The 21,975-nt window shown below is 40.4% G+C and overlaps 2 protein-coding genes and 1 pseudogene across 2 annotated transcripts; 2 read left to right on the plus strand and 1 right to left on the minus strand.

Moving 5' to 3' along the window:
• The first annotated feature begins 467 nt into the window (after positions 1-467).
• rad50 (DNA repair protein rad50) lies at positions 468-15,213 on the plus strand. The gene is made up of 6 exons (XM_065218481.1): positions 468-640; positions 729-1,510; positions 1,574-2,449; positions 12,528-13,794; positions 13,855-14,732; positions 15,076-15,213. Exons 1-6 carry the CDS (start codon positions 572-574, stop codon positions 15,134-15,136), a joined length of 3,933 nt encoding a protein of 1,310 aa, XP_065074553.1. The 5' UTR covers positions 468-571; the 3' UTR covers positions 15,137-15,213.
• On the minus strand, positions 8,621-11,058 carry LOC135698495 (uncharacterized; annotated as a pseudogene).
• A 1,317-nt stretch (positions 15,214-16,530) lies between the features above and the next one.
• On the plus strand, positions 16,531-18,108 carry LOC135698500 (uncharacterized). The gene has a single exon (XM_065218503.1). It carries the CDS (start codon positions 16,531-16,533, stop codon positions 18,106-18,108), a length of 1,578 nt encoding a protein of 525 aa, XP_065074575.1.
• Positions 18,109-21,975: the final 3,867 nt, after the last annotated feature.

The following is a 21,975-nucleotide window of genomic DNA, read 5'->3' on the forward strand; positions in this document are numbered from 1 at the left end:
AGTAACTTACTATTGGTTAAAAAGCCAGTGGAAAATTCCATACGAGCTGCGCACAAGTAAATGAAAATTACTTTGACCCGCTTTACCTACTTTTGGGTGCCTGCACTATAGTGCCGAGATGAGTGAAAAGAACTTAATTTTGGGTACTTTTTTCCAGCTTCACCTCGGTAATGCAGCTCATTGCGTGGGTGATTCTGTTCATAATATATGATAGGTTTGTGGGTGTGTATATCTTCTGTGACGTCAAACTGCACTTTTTAATGCCAAATTTTTAGAACAGTGTTCGCCAGCATCGTTTGTTTTCCTCTTTTTTGCTACGAATACCAACAAATTCCTTTTCTGGTGTACCTCTACAGGGTCATTGCGCAAAAACAACATTCGCGCGTTTATTTTCTATGTTTCACACTAACACACAGTCTCCAAGAATCCTCATCCATCAACCGGCAAGTCAGGATTTATCGTGTTTTATTTTTGCTGTTGAGCAATAATTAGTTTTGTGGACTTGTGAAGGAGTAAGTAAATTTATATTCGATTGAACTCCAGCATACAGCGATAGTTTTATGTCGTAACGATGTCCACTATTTCAAAATTGGAAATTCGTGGCATTCGCAGTTTCGGCGTTGAAAGCGGAGATGTTCAGGTGAGTAACATCATTGAAAAAGGCCTGCAAACCTATAATATGTATGCTAATGTATACTATGTTGTATAATTTTCTTTACTTCAACTAGAAAATCAAGTTCCAATCTCCTCTAACGCTGATCGTTGGCCAGAATGGTTGTGGTAAGACTACAATCATTGAGTGTCTTAAGTATGGGCTCACCGGAGAAGTTCCTCCCGGAACCGATCGTGGCAAGGCGTTCGTTCACGATCCGAAGATCTTCAGCACCGTCGAGAGTATGGGCCAGGTCAAGCTGATGGTGAAGGATTTTACTGGGAATCGTGTAACCGCTACTCGCTCGATGAAGGTTTCCCAGAAAGGTAGAGGACAGCAACCCAAGTTCGAAACGTTGGATTCGGCTGTAACGATGGAAAATGCTACATCCGGAGAAAAGACCACTTTGTCGCGCCCGCGAGCAACGGATATCAACAATGACATGTGTGATGCCATGGGAGTATCAAAAGCCATTATCAACAACGTAATTTTCTGCCACCAGGAAGATTCAAACTGGCCACTGGAGGAACCAAAAGAGTTAAAAAAGAAATTTGATGCCATTTTCGGAACAACTGAATACAACAGGGTGATAGAGAAGTTGATTAAGATATCTAAAGAATACAATGACCGGCAAAAGGAGAAGGCAGGAGATCTAAAATTGCTGGAAAATATCAAAAGCCAGGCCGAAATTAAACATTTGCACCTACAGAAGGTGGAGAAAAGCAGAGAAGACAAACAAGGGGTGGTGGAAAGCTTGGAGGGGTCTCTGAAACCGATTAACACCCGATTGGAGCAGATTGCCAAGATCGAGCGAGACTATTCTAAGCTGAAGCAGCAGGAAATCGAATTCAAGTCAAAGTAAGCAGCCATTTACTTATGGAATCAATTAAAACTTTATAATGCAATCTTTCTATTTCACAGAATCAACACTAAGGAAGACCAGCAGAATCAACTTCGTTCGAAAATTCAAAACCTGTTCAAAGGATCTTTGCCAGAGTTGGAAATCGAAATTCGTACCTTCCGGCAGTCGAAAAGTACAAAGTTATCGGAGCTTCGAGACGCCGAATCGGATTTGAGCTCCCGCAAGGCTCAAGACAAGTCTCTTCAATCAAAGAATCAAGACTTGGAATCCCGCCGGGTTCATTTGATTGCCAAACGCCAACAGGAGCAAGATTTAAGCGGCGATCGAGCTAATAAGATAGTAAATCTCTGTGAACGCTTGAAGCTTCCATCTGGCGGTGATTACGAGGCAGGAGGAGCCGAAGTAGAAGGAGCACTACAAGCAATCAAACACGGCATTAGAGCCGAAGAAACTGCCGTTCAGGCGATGGCCAAAAGCCACGATGAGATGGATCATAAAGCACAGACGACAATCGATAAGTTGCGAGAGGAAAAAACCAAACTGGAGGCGGACTTTCGCATGAAGGGTCAAATGGTAGCGGATTTCGTCAGGGAGAAGGCTAAAACTCAGTCGGAGATCGCAACCATCCAGCGTTCTGCGGAAACGCTGAAGAAACTTGTCGGCGAGATCGAAAAACTTGAAAAGGATTACGAGAGTCAGAAGGCAAGCTCGAATGTTGATGGAATGAGGCGTAATCTAGCAGAGAAGAAGGTAAAACGTGAGGAGCTTCAGACTAAGCTGGATAAGGTGGAGGAACTCATTTCCTCGTTGGATGCCATTGCGGCAAAGGCGACCGAGTTAAGTTTGAAGGAGCAGCAACTGAACGGAAGGGAAGCCGAATTCAAACGGTTGCGGAGCAAACATTCGGATAACCTGAAGCGGCTTTTCCCGAACAAGTAAGTTTATTTGGATTATTCTTTCAATCTCTTACTATCCCCTAATCCGACGCTATTGGGACCTGCGTCCCAAAGGAAAGTCGTTATGCTATACGGTCTAGCATAGGCCACGACAAATTTCCGTAGGTTCATGCCTGGCTTAAGTGCAGATCGGTAGGCAGCAGCCGGCCAGGGTGTGAACTGAGCAATAACAATAACAACAATAATCTCGCGTAAAATGTCAAAAGAGCCTATCTTAGTTGTTCGTTCTTGTTGTTGGCTTTCTATGGCAAAATTAACAAATTTATGAATGTAAGATGTTTTCAAGGGCAAGAGGGGGGCGATTGTGCGTTATATATAATCCACATTTGTTCAAATCTGGATCGGGTATCAAGATTGGCTTTTTTGACAAACGTCAGTATGTGGATTGTTTATAAAACCACAATTTGAGGTTCGCCCTAACAAAAAGTTCGGTCTAGCACTGGGCTAGAACTATAGTCGCTATATTCATAGTCTGGCGGATAGAATCCTGGGAACCAATTGAACTGTCAAATATCGGAATCAATCGAACAAATCACGACCAACAACAGAAAAGAGCGCATCAGCTATTGCGAACAAAATTTCGGAAACTCTTTTCTCGTGACTCAATGCTCGCCTACGCAAACTAACACCATCTTTGGGTTGAGGAAAGTTTCCCTTATCCGATGATGCTGGTAATTTGCGTTCGATTAGTGAGGAAAGAATAATCAACGTTTTGTTTATAAAAGTTGATAGTACCTTTTCAATTGTTGGTCTAAAATATATTGAATTGGTTCCGCTTTTTGATAGATCGAAATTCTATAGCGACTATAGGTTAGAACTGGTTCCAAACCCGAAAAGACATGAATTCGCAATTACAGGGCTGGTGGCAGGTTTCTTTTTAGTGACTAGGTCACTATTTTGAAGTTAGTCACTAAAAATAAGTTTTTTCATCCAAAAGTCACTATTTAAAAACAAAATTGAAATCTAATGTGACATATTTATATTTACAACCAGTAAATAAATAGTAAATAATATGCCTTTAAAAACACCACATCAAATCACATCACCACCACTACCAAATTTGCGTTAAAAAGATTTATTAAAAATAGGGTTGCGAACAGGCTAGAACTGCGAAATTGGTGTTGAAGAAATCTCTAATATTTCACGCAGAGAAATGGTTTTTAATTTTAAAAATAAATCTCATTGAAATCAACAAAAAATATTGTAGACCAGGGCCTATGCAGATTTTTTCTTTGAACCAAAAATAAATGCGAATAGATTCAAAAAAAAAATGTTTGTTGTTTTTAGAATCAACTTTCCATGTGACTGTGAGCACATTCAACAATATTTTTTTTTGATTCTATCATGACCAAGGAATCAAAAATATCTCCAAATGACAAAATGACAAGCGATCAACGAACCGAATAATAACGCTATGTCAAAAGTGCAAAGCAATATTGATATAATCTTCTTCGTTCTTTTTCATGACAAGCAGCCCGTGCGACACAACTCACTCGGGGCGGTAGAAGGAAACGAGCAAATTGTTGGCAAACTGCTTCACGAAGTAGAGCCGAAGATAATACACGTGTGTTAATGGGAATTTTTTGTTATGTCTTTTCTCGATTCATATCAAGCTATGTCCTCATCCGTGTATATTGCAACAAAGCAGGCAAGGGCCTGTTCATAAACTACGTAGACAGTTTTTTTTTGGGATTCTTGATCCCCCCCTCCCCCTGCGTAGACAATTGTCCATACAAAAATATTAAAATTTGTATGGGCCGTGGATAATTGTCAACCCCCCCCCCCCCCTCTAAACTGTCTACGTAGTTTATGAACAGCCCCCAAGCAATATATCATTATCCTTTTACCACTCGGATCGAGCTATGTTATAGAGCGAGTTTGTCATGGTAGTCGTAGCAACCGTTTTGTCTGTATCGTTGGTTGCTTTATGTGTTTGGATTCGCTGATCATGACGTTTCTTGAATTAAAACAAATATATTTTGTTTCAATCACCCGCTTCTTTTTGAAACAAAAAAAAAAGATTTTGTTTCAAAGAAAATATTTTGTTGATTTAAAAAAAAATACATTTGATGTAAATAACCTGATATTTGATTTATTTTCCATATTGTTTCTTTTAATTTTAGCTGAAATCAAACAATTAAAATCATTTTTAGGATGTCAAACAATATTTATTATACTTACAAAATTACAGTATCTGAATAATAATTTTTGATTTACTTTGTGTAAATTAATCGTTTTCATTGCAATATTTTGAATGTTATTTATTATTTTTCTCTCAGTAGTTTTGCAAACCTCAAATGGCTGCAAATGGTCGTTAAACCCAAGGGAGTGAACATTGAAGCAAATTAAAATTAGTTGTTCGTCGTTGTTTAGTATTATCTTCTCTAACTCATGAATGCTGATGAGGTTGCGCACATTCGGCTTGAAAATCATCCCTTGCTTTTTAAATTTATCCACGTATCGTAAAACATTATTATCAATCGTACCATAACTACTCAACAGGGACTTATGTTCTTCGCAAATTGGCGCATTTAATATTTTGGATTCTCGTAAATCTATTGTTGGTTCCAAAAAACTATTATTCATCACCTTGGACGCAAATTTGTATCCGGCTTTAATTGCTAGAGATTTACATAAATTTATTTTGTTGTTGGTAGCTCTACTATACTGTTTTGAATCTCTATGTTTTGCCTCACCTCGCATAGCCCATTGATGTCGAGGAGCACCTGATTGTAATATGAATGTAGTGTAATGCAATAAATTATGGTGTTTGGGCTTTAGCGTGTCATTAAACAATGTCAAATACTGTGAATACTTTTTCAAAATCTGCAGGTACTCTGTTGGAATTTCACGCAGCATGAGAATGTGGCAGATTTGAAGCATTAAACATAAATGTTTCCAAACCTCATCTTCTTCTGGCACTAATCTTCCTATAATTAGTGGAATGAGGTTGACTAACGTTTTTATTTCGCTTGCAGTCATTTTGATTTTACTCTTAGATATATTTATTTCTTTAATATCGGTTGGAATATTGGACGAATTAAGGTTTCCGAAAACAAATGTATTTTTTCTAAAATTGAATTCCTCAAGAGAGAACATTTTCTTAATATTAATAAAATAGTTCAAATAATGTCCTAATCCATAAATCGCCCCGTAACGTGGGTAGATCACCTTTTCGTGGTACGTTACGGGATGTAAGATCTACCACCGATTCCTAGTCTTGACTACTTCAAACTAGGGGAACAGGATTTTACAGTAATCAAAGAAACACATCTTAGTCCTTGTTACTTTTTATGCCTTGTTGATAGTGATAAGTCCTCGGGTTGCGTGGACCGAGGATGATCTTGAAACAAGGAAAAAATGAGTTAGTTAGTCTTCACCTATGTGATTCCTAATCTTCTATTCGTTGTTTCCTAGTTTGAAGTGGTTAAGACTAGGGTTCTGATGCATGGTCATTATCGGTGTCATGTCTTGTTTTTTTGCTAAGGAATCCAATTTTGACTGACAAAGGGGCGCGCCTTTGGAGGGTGTTTCAACACTCCGAAGGGTATAAATAGCGGGACCTTTCAATTAGAATCGATTCCTTGCGATAAAGGCAAGAATGACAACTGTATCAAAACCGAATACTTCATCATTTCTCAATAGTGATGGAGTAATACGACATGCACTAAACTAAGGACACGGGATATACTACAATAGATCAAATTACTGGTCGCAGTGGTTTTATGTCCCGAACAGAGGAAAAAAAAAATCCATAAATACATACTCCTTCCCAAAGGTCGTGCATCATATCAAAGTATATGTTAAATGTCACGTGAAAAGACGGAATCTTATTGAAAATGCTTTCTTTTTTCACAACAGTTAGTGATACATCATCCATGTCTAAGTCTTCATCGTAGCTCTTAACAGTTCTGAAAGTTTCTGCATACTCGATAGTATCAGTTTCCCTCTGATGTCAATTTCTCTTACATATGCGGCAATAATAATTGGCACGAACGGATTCAACTAAGTCTAAAATACCGGAAAGCCCCAAGTTATCACCGGTAATGAAACCTAGCATGAAATAAACAACTTTTATGTCTCCTTTAATGTGTATCTCTATTCCATTAGTCTCAAGTTCAATCAGTGTATCTGCAAGACTATGAAAAAGATGCTTATTGTCAAATTCTTTCCTATCCTCCGACAGTATGAATCCAGCAACATGAATGTTCGAAAGTTTTGTCAGAATGTGTGCAGGCAAACAGGGGACGTAATAATAGATGCCGCAAATAGAAGTTGTGGCTGCATGTAATGAAACTGTATCACCAGTTGTAAAATCGTCAAAAAACAAATTCAACGGTACTATAAACTTATTCGTCGAGTAGATTGTGCGTTTCTTCCAGAGGTCACCGTCAATCATGGTTCTAATGTATCCGTCACTTGATGGCGTTAAGTTGTGAAATATAGTATCCATTACACCATCTGATTCCATATATTACCGAAGTTGAAACTTCAAAGGCATCAGAATTGCTAAATGTAAAAATATGTTATGTTTAGTTATCAAATATTTAATTATTTAAAATAAATGATTGTATTACCAGTAATAGGGTCATTAGTCATTTTATGCTAAATATAAATGCGGAATACCTGGGCGTGTAATTCATTACTTATTACGAATTCCCTCGGTTCTACATACAAATTATTCACCTTCAGTTTTTCCACGAATTTATGCTCTGTATCGCTGTTACACATATCTCCGAGTATCTTGTTAAACATTGTTTTTCGTTCAGCCGTTATGTACCTCGAAGACTCCATCTGTTCAACTATGCTACTAAGTGGGTAAAAAAAACATGCTCTGCATATCTTTTTGCATATCGAATACTACTTTCCTTGGAAGAGTGTTTGCACTTAAATATTTTAAATTAAAACTAATAGATACATTCTCCATTTGATTGATCATCATATTTAGGATGGCTGGATTCATCGAGTCGCGCGTGGTGGTATATATTCTACGTCAGCATCGATTTCCTTATCAATATTACATTGTAGTATAGGTGTTTCGCCATATGCAAAAGAATCTCCGTTGAAATGATGTTGTGCTGCGTTGTCATCTATCGTGCTACTGATTTCTTCAAAGTGTTTCTTCAAGTGCCGATAGAATGAAGATTTAACGCTATACTTCCTTCTACAATTTCCGATGTTGCATTCGTAGACGTCCAGATTTCCGTGATATTTGTTTAAATGGTCGTGTAAACGATTGACCGATTGCGATGTCCAGCTACATCGCGGTGCTACACATCGAATCATTGTTGTCGTTGTTGTTGAAGACTATTCCGCAGTGAAGTGCACAGTGCCACAACGTGAGTTTGTTCACGAGAAACCTCAAAGTCGAATAACAGGTTTGCCAACAAGCTCCAAACTGACGATGATTGACGTGGGAAAGCAATGCTATATGATTTGTAAATTTTCAAACACACATCAAGTGCTTTTATGAAGCTTGGTAACTTGTATGAAACCACGTTGTTTCATACAGAAAATGATAAAGGGCTTTTTGGGTCCTCCCCATGAATCACTATGAATGGGGCTAGCTCTATACTTCTCGATTGTAATGATTGGAAAATTTTGGCAAGCTTATAGTTTGGAGCTCTGCCAAATCTTTCACTAAAACTGCGACGCTCTCCCGTGACTCAATAATTAACGGCTTCCAGCGTTGTTTTTTCGGCAACATGAGAATAGGACTTGGCAAAATGTGATTCAAAAGCCAGGTGGTTATTAGTCCTCGTCCATCTGTAAAAAAAACATTATTGTATTGAATCCCAGATTGGATCAATCTACCTACACTACCCGCCATAAGTATGGAATCGATATAAAAAGTATTGCAAAACACAAACTGAATATTGCAGCATCTTGAAAAGTTTAAAAACCTGAACAGAGTAGGGTGCAGGGTAATGCCAAACTTCTTGAGGGTGCTGCAATATTCAATTTGAGTTGTAATACTTATTGAAGCGACTCCATACTTATGGCGGGTAGTGTAAATTCTGCTGATGGGCATAGTTCAAGAGGAACATGTGAAAAGGCCATCTTAGCTTTTTGTAAAGCTCGCCAACCGAAGACCACCCACGCAAACCAACATCCGGAAGGGTAAAGTTTCCCCTACCCCTAAAAAAAGGTTTACAAAACGCTGAGATGACCTTGGGGTCAATTATGCGTTCAACTGCATTATAGGTTATGTAGTATTAAAATTTCCAGTTACACTTTAACTTACCATTTGAAATGTCGGCTGTTTTTAGTAAATGTAGTAAACTCTTTCCGACGGTATCCGTTATCTCCAGTTCCAAAATTGGATAAACCTCGCTGACAAATAGTTCCCAACGATCGAAAAGGAGTTTTTCCTTTTCCGGGAACCGTTGTTGAAAATCGATTTGAATCTATTGATAGGCCTGGTGGTGTCTTAAAACAGGATACTCAGCCAGAAGGGAAGCAGCGTTTCGAGTTTCGTTCTGAGACAATTGATCATTTTGTCAAGCTTCTGCATTCATGTTCCGTCAGATGTCACTGCTGTTGTTTGCGGTGACATCTATCGGAAACTACACACAATCTGTTTTCCTGTAATTGTTTACAGAGGACACTGCAGTGCAAAACATATCTGGTACCTCTATATATGCATTTAGATTATTATTCGAAGTCCCTCCTTTTTTACACATTCTGCGCACAAAATAGTTCACCCCTCACAGAATTTCCCGCCGATTTTTATGTATGGGGCGGGGCATAAATTATCTTTTGCGCAGAATATGTAAAAAAGGAGGGACTTCAAATGTTTATGCAAATGCATATATACAAGTATCAGACATGTTTTGTACTGTCAGGTACTCTATTTTATAATCTGTGAAAGGGAAATCACAAATCGAGTGTCAACAAAATACATGGCATATTGAGAGATTGAGCTAGTGAGAGAGAATTTCTCTCTCAAATTTGAATTTTTTTGGCTCTCTGGTAGTAAAGCAGGTAAAATTGTATGGGGATAAATCATTTTTAATTAATTGTAGCTTGTTGTCCGGGAAAAAACTGAACGACAAAGTCCCTGATTAATTTCTTTAGGTTGTCGTTCACTTTTTTTGACCTGAATATGCACCGAAAGCGAAATATTCTCACTTCTTTCAATTTCTATATGGGGATTTTTTATCACTTCCTACCAGCGGAACAGCGCCATCTCTGTGGAAAATTGTCGTACAAAATGTTTAATTCAAATATTCTTTGTGTTGTTGTTTGCTTCCACTTACTTCGCACTTCGTCCCAGTCATCCTGATTGTGGGTAATCCATTTTTTGGTTCGTTGATATTCTGTTACTGAGAGAAAACTTTCTATTATTGAAAAACATAGTTGACATTATAAAACATACAGTCATTCTGGGTAATGTCGTTCGTAGAGCCAAGATTTTCTGATACTTTAACGATAGATATCTTGTGTGCAGTACTCTCCGGTTCTCTCGCTTCTCGGTAGTTGATGTTGTGGTCACGTAACGTTCCTTTGGCTTGTCGTCTTAATTTTAATTTCCGACCAGAACTATCCGTCGTCCATGTACGTTGATACCAACTTTCCTGTTAAAAAAGTAATGAAATACAATGATTAGTGTAAATTGTTATTTGTAGGATTACTGAGGTTAAGTTCAGGGTAATAAGTAAGCTCATAAGTATGGTTTGAAGGCCCTTTTCTCGTCAACCGAAGGTCACCCACGGAAACCAACATCCGGAAGGTTAAAGTTTCCCCTACCCGATAATGTTGTTGGTTTGCGTGGGTGACCTTCGGTTCACGAGAAAAAGGCCTACAAATGTTTGTTTACAAGAAGCTGATATGACGTTTTCATATGTTCCTCTTGAAATAATGAACTGAAAATTAGTTTAACTGGTGATTAAAAAGTGTCATTTGAAAAACATACCTGTGGTTCACTCGGAAATAGTAAACGCAGCTCAACTGCTCTACTTTGAAATTCGTCGGGAGGGTCGGGAGTCAATTTGGAAAAACGGTCCTTAAACTCGTCGACCACGATTTGCGTTATGATGCGCTTGTCAGATCTTGTAAGATGTTTATGTGTATCATATTTTTTCAGGATTGCTTGGCCTCTTGCGGATGTTTGTATCAAATAAGTTACTGTACAGTTAGCTCTCGTTACATCTGACTGCTGAAGCGCAAGCGACGCATGTGAAAAAATAGAAGATGTTGATTCAGCTAACGGTGGAAGATTCTGTTTGTTTAGAAAGTGAAATCAGATTTGGGCGTACTTGAAGATTAAACATCACTTACCAGGCTTTTTCTCCATGAATTCAACGCATGAATGCAGTTTGTCCTTTCCGCTAAAAATGGCTGCTGAATAAGATCCTCCACTTCCTTCCGCTCAATGATTTTCTGGATATCGTGTATCGATTCGCTGAAATAATTACAATTATTTAAATGGCAAAAATGTATTAAATTATAATTTTCTTACCTATGAAAGCGCCGATTACTGCTTCGCTCAAACCAAATGATTTCAATAACTTCAAAAATTCAAAATCTTCTGCACCCAGCGTTTCAACCTCCAGCTCTTCAAGCACATCTTCCTCTGACGAATCCATTTTTTTTTTTCTGTTTGCGTGATGTAATAAAATGGCGGTCAACACATAGACAAAAAATCAGATCATTTCCAAAAGATTTGTTTTAATCAAAAAGCAAGGTCTTTGTTTCTAATAACAACTTTGTAGAATGAACTCTGCTATACTGCCTATAATCGCATATAAGTCCCATATGGAAAAAGTAGGCATTGAGAAAATGACAGTCGAAGTTACGAAGTGCAATTCTCATGTAAATATTTGAAAAATCTTAGTAAATTTATTGATACTTTTTCAAGTTAAAATCTGTCACAATGAAGCAAGATGGGACTGATATGGGACAAACTGACTTGATGTTGTTTTCATATTTTTCATGATCAAAGTCCATAGTTTTATCACATAATATGAATCTTCTTCTTCTTCTTCGCATTTTAAGCTTATTGCATATCGCATATTAGCTGATTGCGTGCTCTCAACTTACTGTTCTATATGCACTTCCACAGTTATTAATTGAGAGCTTTCGATGCCTGTACCATTTTTGCATTGGAATAATTGTGTGGCAAGTCCAATCATACTTCTATGCCCAGGGAAGTCGAGAAATTTTCCAACCCGAAAAATTCCTAGGCCGGACCGGGAATTGAACCCAGCCACCTCCAGCATGGTCTTGCTTTGTAGCTGCGCCTTTACCGACTGAGCTAAGGGAGGCCCCACATAATATGAATGTAGATGCCAATTGATAGTGGATAGCGTTGTTATCTCAAAATTGACGAAAATCCATATGGGACTGATATGCTATAATAGGCAGTATACATTAGAAACAAAGATTTTTTTTCTTTGATTCAACAAAACAGCATGAGTTTGAATTAAAAATGCAATGTATTTGATTCTAATACGCCTTGTTTCTCTGCGTGTTCAATTTGTTTTTCCAACTCAGTGACATTCAGGTTCGTTATCTTCAAAATTTTTCCAGATTATAAAATTTCTATTTTTTACCTTGATTATGATCTTGAAATAGTCATAGACTCTCACAAATTTTCTGAGGCTTCGAAAAAAATCAAGATTTTAGAAAAAAAAATGTCCAAGATTATAAAATGTTTGCTATTTTTCAGAAGCATTAAACTTTTTCTAGGACTGTGAACATACATTCTAGGGGAAATGGATGTAATCTCGGCCTAAATGCCCCTAATTTGGGCCCATACATAAATTCAGCAATCGACTAAATTTTCAATAGCGTCCAAAAAATCCATCAGTACCGTCCCAGTAACGCGTTCATCTAGATAAAATTGATAAATAGCAGATTTTTAGCGATGGGCCCAATCTTAGATCCATAGGCCAACATTAGAGCCATTTCCCCTATATATTCAAATATCATTCAAGGCCGCACTTCGTCTTCCCCTAAACATCAAATAACCAGCCCAAAACCCGTGTATTTCAATTTGATCAAAAACTTTTCTTAGGTTTAATTTCATCTATGCCTTTTCAACTACCTATTTCAGAATTATCGACAGCAACTACAAGCGCAATGTTCAAAACTTGTACGATGACCTCCAGCGACAGATCAAGCAGCTCAACGAATCGATGCGCAAATCGCAAGCCATCGTGACCGAAATGGAAACAACGCGTCGCTCTCAGAAGCGCGAGCTGGACCGCGTGGAGCGTGAACTGACCGAGAATAAAGAGAAAATCTACTCCGTCTGTCAGGGTAACCCGTATGAAGAGGTTCTCGCCAAACTAAAGGAAAAAATCACTAAAAACAATCTGGAACACGGAGAGCACCGGTCGGCCGAAGTTCTCTACAAAAAGTACCTCTCCCGTATCGAAGACGACAAATGCTGCCCTGTGTGCCACAAGGAGATGGGTGGCTCTGATGTGCAGGACATTGGTTCGGAACTGTCGGATGAAATCCGCCGGCTACCGGAGAGAATTGAAGCTCTCGAGCGGATGTTGAAATCCGATCAGAATAAGTATGATCAGTTGTTGGCTCTTCAACCGTATTCAGAGCGTATTGATAAACAAACGGTGGAAGTACCGAAGCTTAAAGAGCAGCTGGAGGTGATTGAGCGTAAACTATCCCAAGCATCCTCGGACTTGGAGGAAAGCCAAATGTCGATCCTTGAACCCAATTCGAACGTTCAGCTGATCAATTCTATGCTGGGTGACATGAGCATTCTGGACGAATCAGCCAGAGATCTTGAACGAATGACGAAGGGGATTGAGACCTTGAAAGCCGAACTGGCCGAAAAGACACCAGAGGGTACGTCCGCTTCACTCGAGGATATGAAATTGGAACGAGAAGCGGTCCGTGGCGAATTGCGAAGCGAACGCATTTCGATCGATGCCTTGCAAAATAAAATCGACGAGGAAACTGAACGATTGAACAACCTTCATCAACGGTATAATCAAATGAAAGAGAAAAAGATCGCGCTGCAGGAATCTGTTCAGTCGTTGGATCAGAAGAAAGCCAAAGAGGTGGAATTGGGGGAAAAGATTACCACTTGCCAGCGGGAAATGGATGAGACGGAACATAAACTCGGACCAGTGAAGCAGAGCTTGTTGAAGGAAGAGGATGCTAAAGTCAAGATTAAGAACGAGAATCGAGTGAAGTTAAACAAGGCGCAGATTGAGTTGGAGGAGATTAAACGAATGGAAGCGGAGATCGGCCGACTGGGAAAGGAGTTGCAAACTTTGTCAAGGCTAAATTTGGCAGATGAGATTCAGAAAATGAAGCGCAAGTTGCAAGAAACTAGCGAGGAAATGAAGCAGGTAGGTGGAAAATGTATGTTGTAATCTTACTTGTTATTTAAACTGTTGTAAATCTTACAGGTTACAGCTGGTATTGAGGAAAAATCTGCACTGATCGATTTACTTAAGAAAGACATTATGAATCAGGACATGATGGAGCGTGACTATCTGGACAACCGTGATTTGATGAAACTTCAGACTGAAACTTCCACTCTCAAAGAAAACTTTGATGCTCTAATGCAGAGCATTGGTGACATGGATGCGCCGAATGTGGTACAGGAACGGAACAAACTACTCGAGCAACGGGACACGATTCAGGCCAAAAAGAGTCAAACAACCGGACAGATCGCCGAATTGGAAAATCAGGGCAAAGCGCTGAAAAAAGAGCTAGATCGGTCGGAATTCAAGAACGCAGTTAAAAATTATCTCAAGACATACAGTGAATCAGTGGTGCTGAAGAAAATTATAAGCGATATACTGAAGTACCGCAACGCTCTCGAATGGGCACTCATGAAGTACCACTCAGAAAAGATGGAGCAAATCAATCGATCTATCTACTCCCTCTGGAGAGATATTTACCGTGGAAATGATATAGATTACATTCGTATCAAGACTGAGGACGAATCAAAGCCGGACAGAGTGACGGACAAACGTAGGCAGTACCATTATCGCGTAGTTCAAGCGAAGAATGATGTAGAGATTGATATGCGAGGTCGGTGCAGTGCCGGCCAAAAGGTGCTGGCCTCATTGATCATCCGGATGGCATTAGCTGAGACGTTCAGCAACAACTGCGGGGTGATGGCATTGGATGAGCCGACGACTAATTTGGACAGAGAGAACATTGCTTCGCTGTGTGAAAGCTTGCGCCGAATTGTAACGGAACGGGAACATGGGAACTTTCTGCTGGTAATCATTACCCACGATGAGGACTTTGTGACCAAATTGGAAAAGTTTGATACGTAAGTTTACAGAACACAGGTACGGTGCCTGGCGGATTTGATAGCTTTTGTGATTCTTTATTTGCCTTTGGATGGAATATACACATCGCGATAACTTTTTCAAAGGGACATATCTTCTTGTAAACAAATGTTCAAACGTCAATTAGTCGAACTAACACCACCACCAGAAAGGGTAATGTCATTATTTTCCCAACAAGATGGTGTTGTTAGTTTGCGTGAGATATTAGTATTTGATAAAATACGTTCTTTTGAAAAAGACATATTGAGTTCGTCAGTCATGTTACCATATTGGTTGTGATTCTGTGTTGTAATGGGTAATAATAATTATTTGTATTTCTTGCAGTTATTATCGCGTATCACGAGACCATGACGGAAAATCGGTCATCAAAGAGGAGCAACTATAGATCCTACGTTTTCCTCCTCTTTATGATTGATAGTGTTTAAGTTTTTCATGTTACCACTACGTATTTCACATGTTACCGTTGATTTCATTCCAATAAAACTTGCTATTGTTTAAACAGAGGTTTTTACTGAAACATATGTTATCTGCCCAAAACAGTTTGCCCTATCGGCATCATTATCGTTTTCATCATATACATGGTACAAATAGACCTGTGCGCCGGTCCTTTCACCGACGGCGGCGGCGGAGTAGAACTCATTTTTGCTTCGGTGGCGGCGGCGTGCATTGGCGTATCACTATGATGGGTGACATTTCCGGGAAATTTACCGAATACAACGTGCACCGAAAATAGTTTTCATGTAGCTTCCATTTTAAACGCACATGATTTTCATCCATAATCAAAATATAATGGAATTCATCTGAATTTGACATAACATTTATGCGATCACATTAATTTTATATGATTTTTCATATGAATTTCATCGGCTTTATAATATTCATGTGATTTTGTGGTGGGATTTGCAGCTATGTGATCACAGGAAAGCTATGTGAAATTCACATGGATTTCATCCATTAGATATGTGATAATTTTTTTAAGTGTATGACTCGTCTAATTTTGCATAACATTTGCAATGTAAAATTAGACGAACTATACGTTGCATTCAGGTTACTCGTATACAAAATATATATTCGTTATGGTTGATCATGAATACTTGTAGTTCTAGTTCCTCAATGTGTGCTTAAGAGCCGGATAAATTCAGACAGTAAGCTATCAAATAAAAATTTAGAATTATGATCCTGCTTGTATGGACGAATTTTTGATTGTTTGAAGTAGCAGATTATGATTAAATATTGAACTCAGGGTCACATGGATCAAAATTTCTAATTTTGTGAAAGCACAACTCTGAATTCGTCGATTATGCTGATGGAAAGGAAGTGGGGGGCAATCCAAAGTAACCAACAGACCTGCTTGATAATAATCCGACTAATAATGTGCCGAAGTCCTGTATTTGTCGTATGTTAGCTCTATATAGCAAAATCAATCCTATTTAGTGGGCTTATTGGTTACCAGATGGGATGTGCAATACGTGCTTGTGAACGATTTCCCACGATTTCGGTGAAATCCTCACAGGAACTGACGCACGCTAGTGGCGATGGGTCCCCTCTGAAATGAACACTGCCGACCTCGCTACCAAGTGGAAGAATGGCCCCAACTTCCTACCAACTAATCCATGGTTTTGTGGTCCGGCGTTTCTTCACCAACCTGAGGAATGCTGGCCTCAACCACCCCAGGCCAGTCCAACTAAAGAAGAACTTCGATCAAGTCACACTCATTACACAGCTCCTCAGTTAATTGACGTATCCAGATTCAGCCGGTGGACGACGCTACAGCGAACAATGGCTTTCGTGTTCCGATTCATCAACAACCTGCGCCGTAAAAGATGTGGATACAAGCTGGAACTGGGCGTCTTCGATCAGCATGAATTAAAACGTTCAGAAGAAGCACTATGGAAGGTAGCCCAAGCTGAAGCCTTCTCAGAAGAAATCACCATTATTTCTGGGTCGCAAGGGTCTCCCGAAGCGCAACACGACCGTGTTTCCAAGTCAAGTTCGATCTACAAGAACTGGCCATATCTTCACGAGCGTGGGATACTTCGGATGCGTGGACGAATCGGTGTCGCATCCTTTGCACCGACCGAAGCTAAGTACCCCGCCATCCTTCCCAGGCAACTCCTAATTACGTTTCTTCTTACAGACTGGTACCACCGCCGTTTCCACCACGCCAACCGAGAGACCGTAACCAACGAAATGCGTCAACGTTTCGAAATCGCCAAGCTTCGTGCACTGATCGCGAAGGTGTCGAAGACCTGCATGATTTGTCGACTGAGAAAAGCCATGCCCAGTCCTCCCGCAATGTCACCGCTTCCGAAAGCCAGGCTACAACCGTTCGTCCGACCATTTACCTACGTCGGATTGGATTACTTCGGACCTGTATTGGTGAAAGTAGGTAGAAGTCAGGTGAAAAGATGGGTAGCCCTATTTATCTGCCTCACTATTCGTGCCGTGCACTTGGAGGACGTGCACTGTTTATCGACGGAATCGTGCATCATGGCAGTGCGCCGTTTCATCGCACGTCGTGGTTCCCCTGCTGAGTTCTACTCGGACAACGGAACATGTTTTCAAGGCGCTAGCAGAGAGCTAAAAAGGGAAGAAGTACATGCAAGGAACAACGCTCTAGCTACTACGTTCACGAATGCGAATACTCAATGGAGATTCATTCCACCAGCGGCTCCACATATGGGTGGAGCGTGGGAGCTTCTAGTTCGATCGGTGAAAGTGGCAATGGGAGCCGTAGCTGACGCTCCTCGCAGACCAAGTGATGAAGTCCTGGAAACGATTCTCGTAGAAACCGAAGCGATGATCAACACGCGACCGCTCACCTACATCCCACTCGAATCGGCAGACCAAGAAGCTCTAACGCCTAACCACTTTCTGCTGGGATCTTCCAATGGTGACAAGATCCGGCCGGACGAACCTATTAATAGCCCGGCGGTCCTGCGTAGCAGTTGGAAGCTAGCACAGGCCATCACCAACGAGTTCTGGTCAAGATGGGTGAAGGAGTATCTGCCAGTGATAACACGAAGAGGAAAATGGTTCGAAGAAGTTCGGGACATAGCAGTCGGTGATCTGGTGTTGGTAGTGAGTGGAACGGTGAGGGACCAGTGGACTCGAGGACGAGTGGAAGAAGTCATTCCTGGACGGGATGGACGAGTCCGTCAGGCCTTAGTCCGGACAGCATCTGGAGTACTGCGACGACCAGCAGTGAAACTAGCGGTTCTCGACGTTTCGGAGAGTAGTAAGCCTGATCAAGGAGATCCAGTGCATCAGGAGCATCACCAGGGTTTACGGGTGGAGGAATGTCACGACGAGACCCCCCGTCGCAATTCAACTGTGGTCGGAGGGAAAGAGAGGTAGAAAACGACATTGGAGTTCAGAACAATGGTCAATGATAAACAATGATACGTGAATTAGCTTAATCTAGTAATTACAGTTATATCTAACGGTGAAAATTATACAAATAAGCTTAAAAGTAGATTACGCAAATAAAAGTTACGCCAGCTATAAGTAGGTTAAGTGATTATCCTGGTTATTTGTAATATATTCGTGCGAGATCATGCTATTTGTTCGCACATAAAGGTAACACATGCATTACGTAAAATGATGAGGATGAATTCATAATCTAATACTAACTATTTCTAAAGATAGGATAAATTCTACATACCTTAAACCTACACACTTAGATTTTTTCGCCGAGACAAACTTGCCAAGATTCAGCTAACAAACGGGAATTTTGCTGAGATCTCAGCTAACAAACATATATTTTGCTGAATTTCCAGCAAAATAAAATGCCGAGCTGCTCGGTGGTGCCCATCTCGGCAAAAAAATCTAAGTGTGTACTTGGCGAAATTAGAAGTTGCTTAAACATATTAGTAAACGGTAAATTAAAGCGTAAGTACGTTGAAATTATTGAATTGTACACCTAACATATAGGACCATTATTTACTACAGTGCTTTCCACAACTTATCGCCCATTGATTCGTGATAAGATCCCAATGTTCAAAGGTTCACCAACAATTGTTAGTTTAATGTAAGAAAGTATCCCAGCTACATACTAATAAAAGTTTATTCTAGCTTAAAGCTTACCACCACGAAAGCCTGGTTTGCTATTAAAGATTGTGGAAAATCTATCCCCGCAACACCAGCAGACCATTCCGTCTCGCACGCTGAGCCGATCAAGTCGCATCGGTCTCGTTGTACGACACTATCAGTTAGTTTTGAGTTTTTCCCCACGCGAGGGTTTTTTCTCGCCAAAGTTAATTGGCATAGTGTTTAGACGACTAGTGCGCGAGTGAGGAAGCCGTTAATGATATGCCGAGTGCTTTCATTACGGTCCAGCTTTAACCCAGCATCATCGCAACATCATCAACAAAATCATCACCACTATCGGTACATCACCCCATCGATAGCAACAACGAAAGAGCGTCATATTGCCTACCGAGTCGACCGAGGCACACCAGCATCGAGGTTATTGACTCTGCAGCCGTTGGATCAAACAATTATATCTCTCCAGTCTGCCGCCGCCTCAGTGCGTTAGGTATAAATCGTGTCGTTTGTATTGTTCTCGCCAGTATAGCATCTTCCTTGTTTCCCTGGTCCAATATTAGATTGGTGTTTAATTAGGGTGATCCAAAAATCCAATTTTTTTTTTCGCTTGATTTTTTTTTCTTGATTTTTTTTTTTTATTATTATTTTTGTATTACTTAGGGTGATCCAAAACTCTGTAAATAGTATATAATCATTATATTTTTTTTTTAATTTTTTTTTTTTTTTTTTTTTTTTGTTTTTTTTTTTCTTTGCATGTATTACTCATTAGTAGAGTGAAACTATATATATATATAATTTTTTTTTTTGATATTATTTGAAATTACTGCAATTATTTGTAAATTTTTTTACAAAAAACACCATTGCGGCGATATTTAACCGCAATGGATGAAAATGATAAAGGCGGGGGATGGTCGCTTTCCATCTCAGACGACGAAACTCTTAATTCCACCTCACACGAAAGTCTCGAGGAAGTTGTGGAAATGGAAACCCTTGACGTTCCAGTTGACTCGCTCTCCAGCAAAAATACTGGAGCATATCCCAAGAAAAGGTATCGCCCACAACCCTCTCCCCTGCCATCTCCTCCTCGTCCACCTGCACCCCCCACACCATTGCCCCCAAAAACCTCTGCGCTCCCCCGCCTAAAGGCTTACCCAGAAGCCTCGAAAGGCCCATGGGTTGTTTTTTTCCGGCCCAAACAAAAACCTTTGAACATTCCGAGGATCTCTAAGGATCTAACAACACATTTTTCGGCCGTTACCGATATTTTCAAGGTAACACCAATAAAACTGCGCGTTACCGTTGATGACCGGAAGCAGGCTAACCAAATTGTTGCGTGCGAGCTTTTTTCATTGGAATACCGAGTCTACATACCCAGTAGTGAGGTAGAAATTGAAGGAGTGGTCACCGAAGCGAGTTTGACTAGTGATGATTTCTTGGGTCCCGATTCCTTCGGAATCTTTAAAAACCGTGCTCTGCCGAAGGTGAAGATATTGGACTGCCTTCAAATGCAGTCAGTATCCGTAGTAGGCTCCAAAAAAACTTATTCCTTGTCAAACTCGTTTCGTGTGACGTTTTCGGGTTCAGCGTTACCTCACTACGTCGCTATTGGCAAGGTTCGGCTGCCTGTACGCCTGTTTGTACCTCGGGTAATGAACTGCTCGAAATGTAAACAACTTGGTCATACATCGGACTACTGCTCGAACAAACCACGCTGCGATCAGTGTGGCGAGCAACATCAAGAGGGCCCTTGCGGTGCTCCACCAAAATGCGTGTACTGCAAGGAGACCCTGCATACCCTGACTAACTGCCCGAGGTATAAACAGCAGGGAGAAAAACTTAAGCGGTCTCTGCAAGCTCGCTCCAAGAGAACACTAGCAGAACTCTTGAAGAATACCGCTTCATCTTCTCAGACCACACCAAAAAACAGTAACACGTTCTCCATTTTGCCAGTTGATGATCTAGACTCTGACTCAGAGGGCGGTGAGGGTAGTCCGTTTGTCTTTAAAGGCAATACGAGAAAACGAGCAAAACAACACACCACCGAAAAGCCTCGTAAGGCCACTCGTACGGACCACCCTTCCACCTTGGAAAATTCAAGAGGTAACGGAAATACACCGAAACCCATTCCACCGGGTTTTAAACCTTGTAATTATGACAAGAACTTTCCGTCACTTCCAGGATCATCTAAAACCCCAGATGTCCCAGTTTTTCGGCCAGAAAATCAGCTGAATAATCAGCAAGAACATGCCCCCATGTTCACGTTTTCTGGTATTGTGGATAGCTTCTTCAGTATATTCAATATCTCTGACTCAACGAGGAGCATTATTAATTTAGTGCTGCCAATGGTGAAAACTCTTTTGAAGCAACTAGCTTCTAGGTGGTCCTTCCTTGCATCGATCATATCTTTCGATGGATAATTCTCCGAATGAGGTCGGGGATATGATCTCTGTTCTTCAGTGGAACTGTAGAAGTCTTATGCCAAAACTTGACACATTTAAATTTTTAGTTAACAACTCACTTTCTGATGCATTTGCCCTTTGTGAAACATGGCTCTCTTCAGACAACGATCTTGCTTTCCACGATTTCAACATTATTCGCCTTGACCGCGCAGATTCGTATGGAGGGGTGCTTCTGGGGATCAACAAGCTCCATTCCTTCTACAGAATCGATCTGCCTTCGGTGACAGGCATTGAAGTTGTTGCATGTCAGGTTAATATTCGAGGTAAATGCCTCAGTATTGCCTCAGTATATCTTCCACCGCAAACTGCGATTTCTCGTCAAAGTTTCTCGGATATCTGCACGGCTATGCCGGAGCCACGGTTGATCTTGGGAGATTTTAACTCTCACGGTACAGGCTGGGGGGAACTGTACGACGACAACCGCTCAACCTTGATATACGACATGTGCGACTTCTTCAAAATGACAATTCTGAACACCGGGGAAGCAACACGAGTAGCCAAACCTCCAGCAAAAATAAGCAGATTAGACCTCTCACTTTGTTCGAGTTCACTATCGTTGGATTGCTCGTGGAAAGTAATTCAAGATCCCTACGGTAGTGACCATTTGCCAATCAAAATTTCTATTACCAATGGTTCATCTTCTACTCGTTCGGTCGACATCGCGTACGATCTTACAAAAAACATTGACTGGCGAAAATTCGCGACCGCGGTTCTTGAT

Source organism: Ochlerotatus camptorhynchus, unplaced genomic scaffold (assembly GCF_037179485.1).
Source record: "Ochlerotatus camptorhynchus isolate MF236.1 unplaced genomic scaffold, CSIRO-AGI_Acam_v1.1 ptg000087l, whole genome shotgun sequence".
NCBI classification, from domain to species: domain Eukaryota; kingdom Metazoa; phylum Arthropoda; class Insecta; order Diptera; family Culicidae; genus Ochlerotatus; species Ochlerotatus camptorhynchus.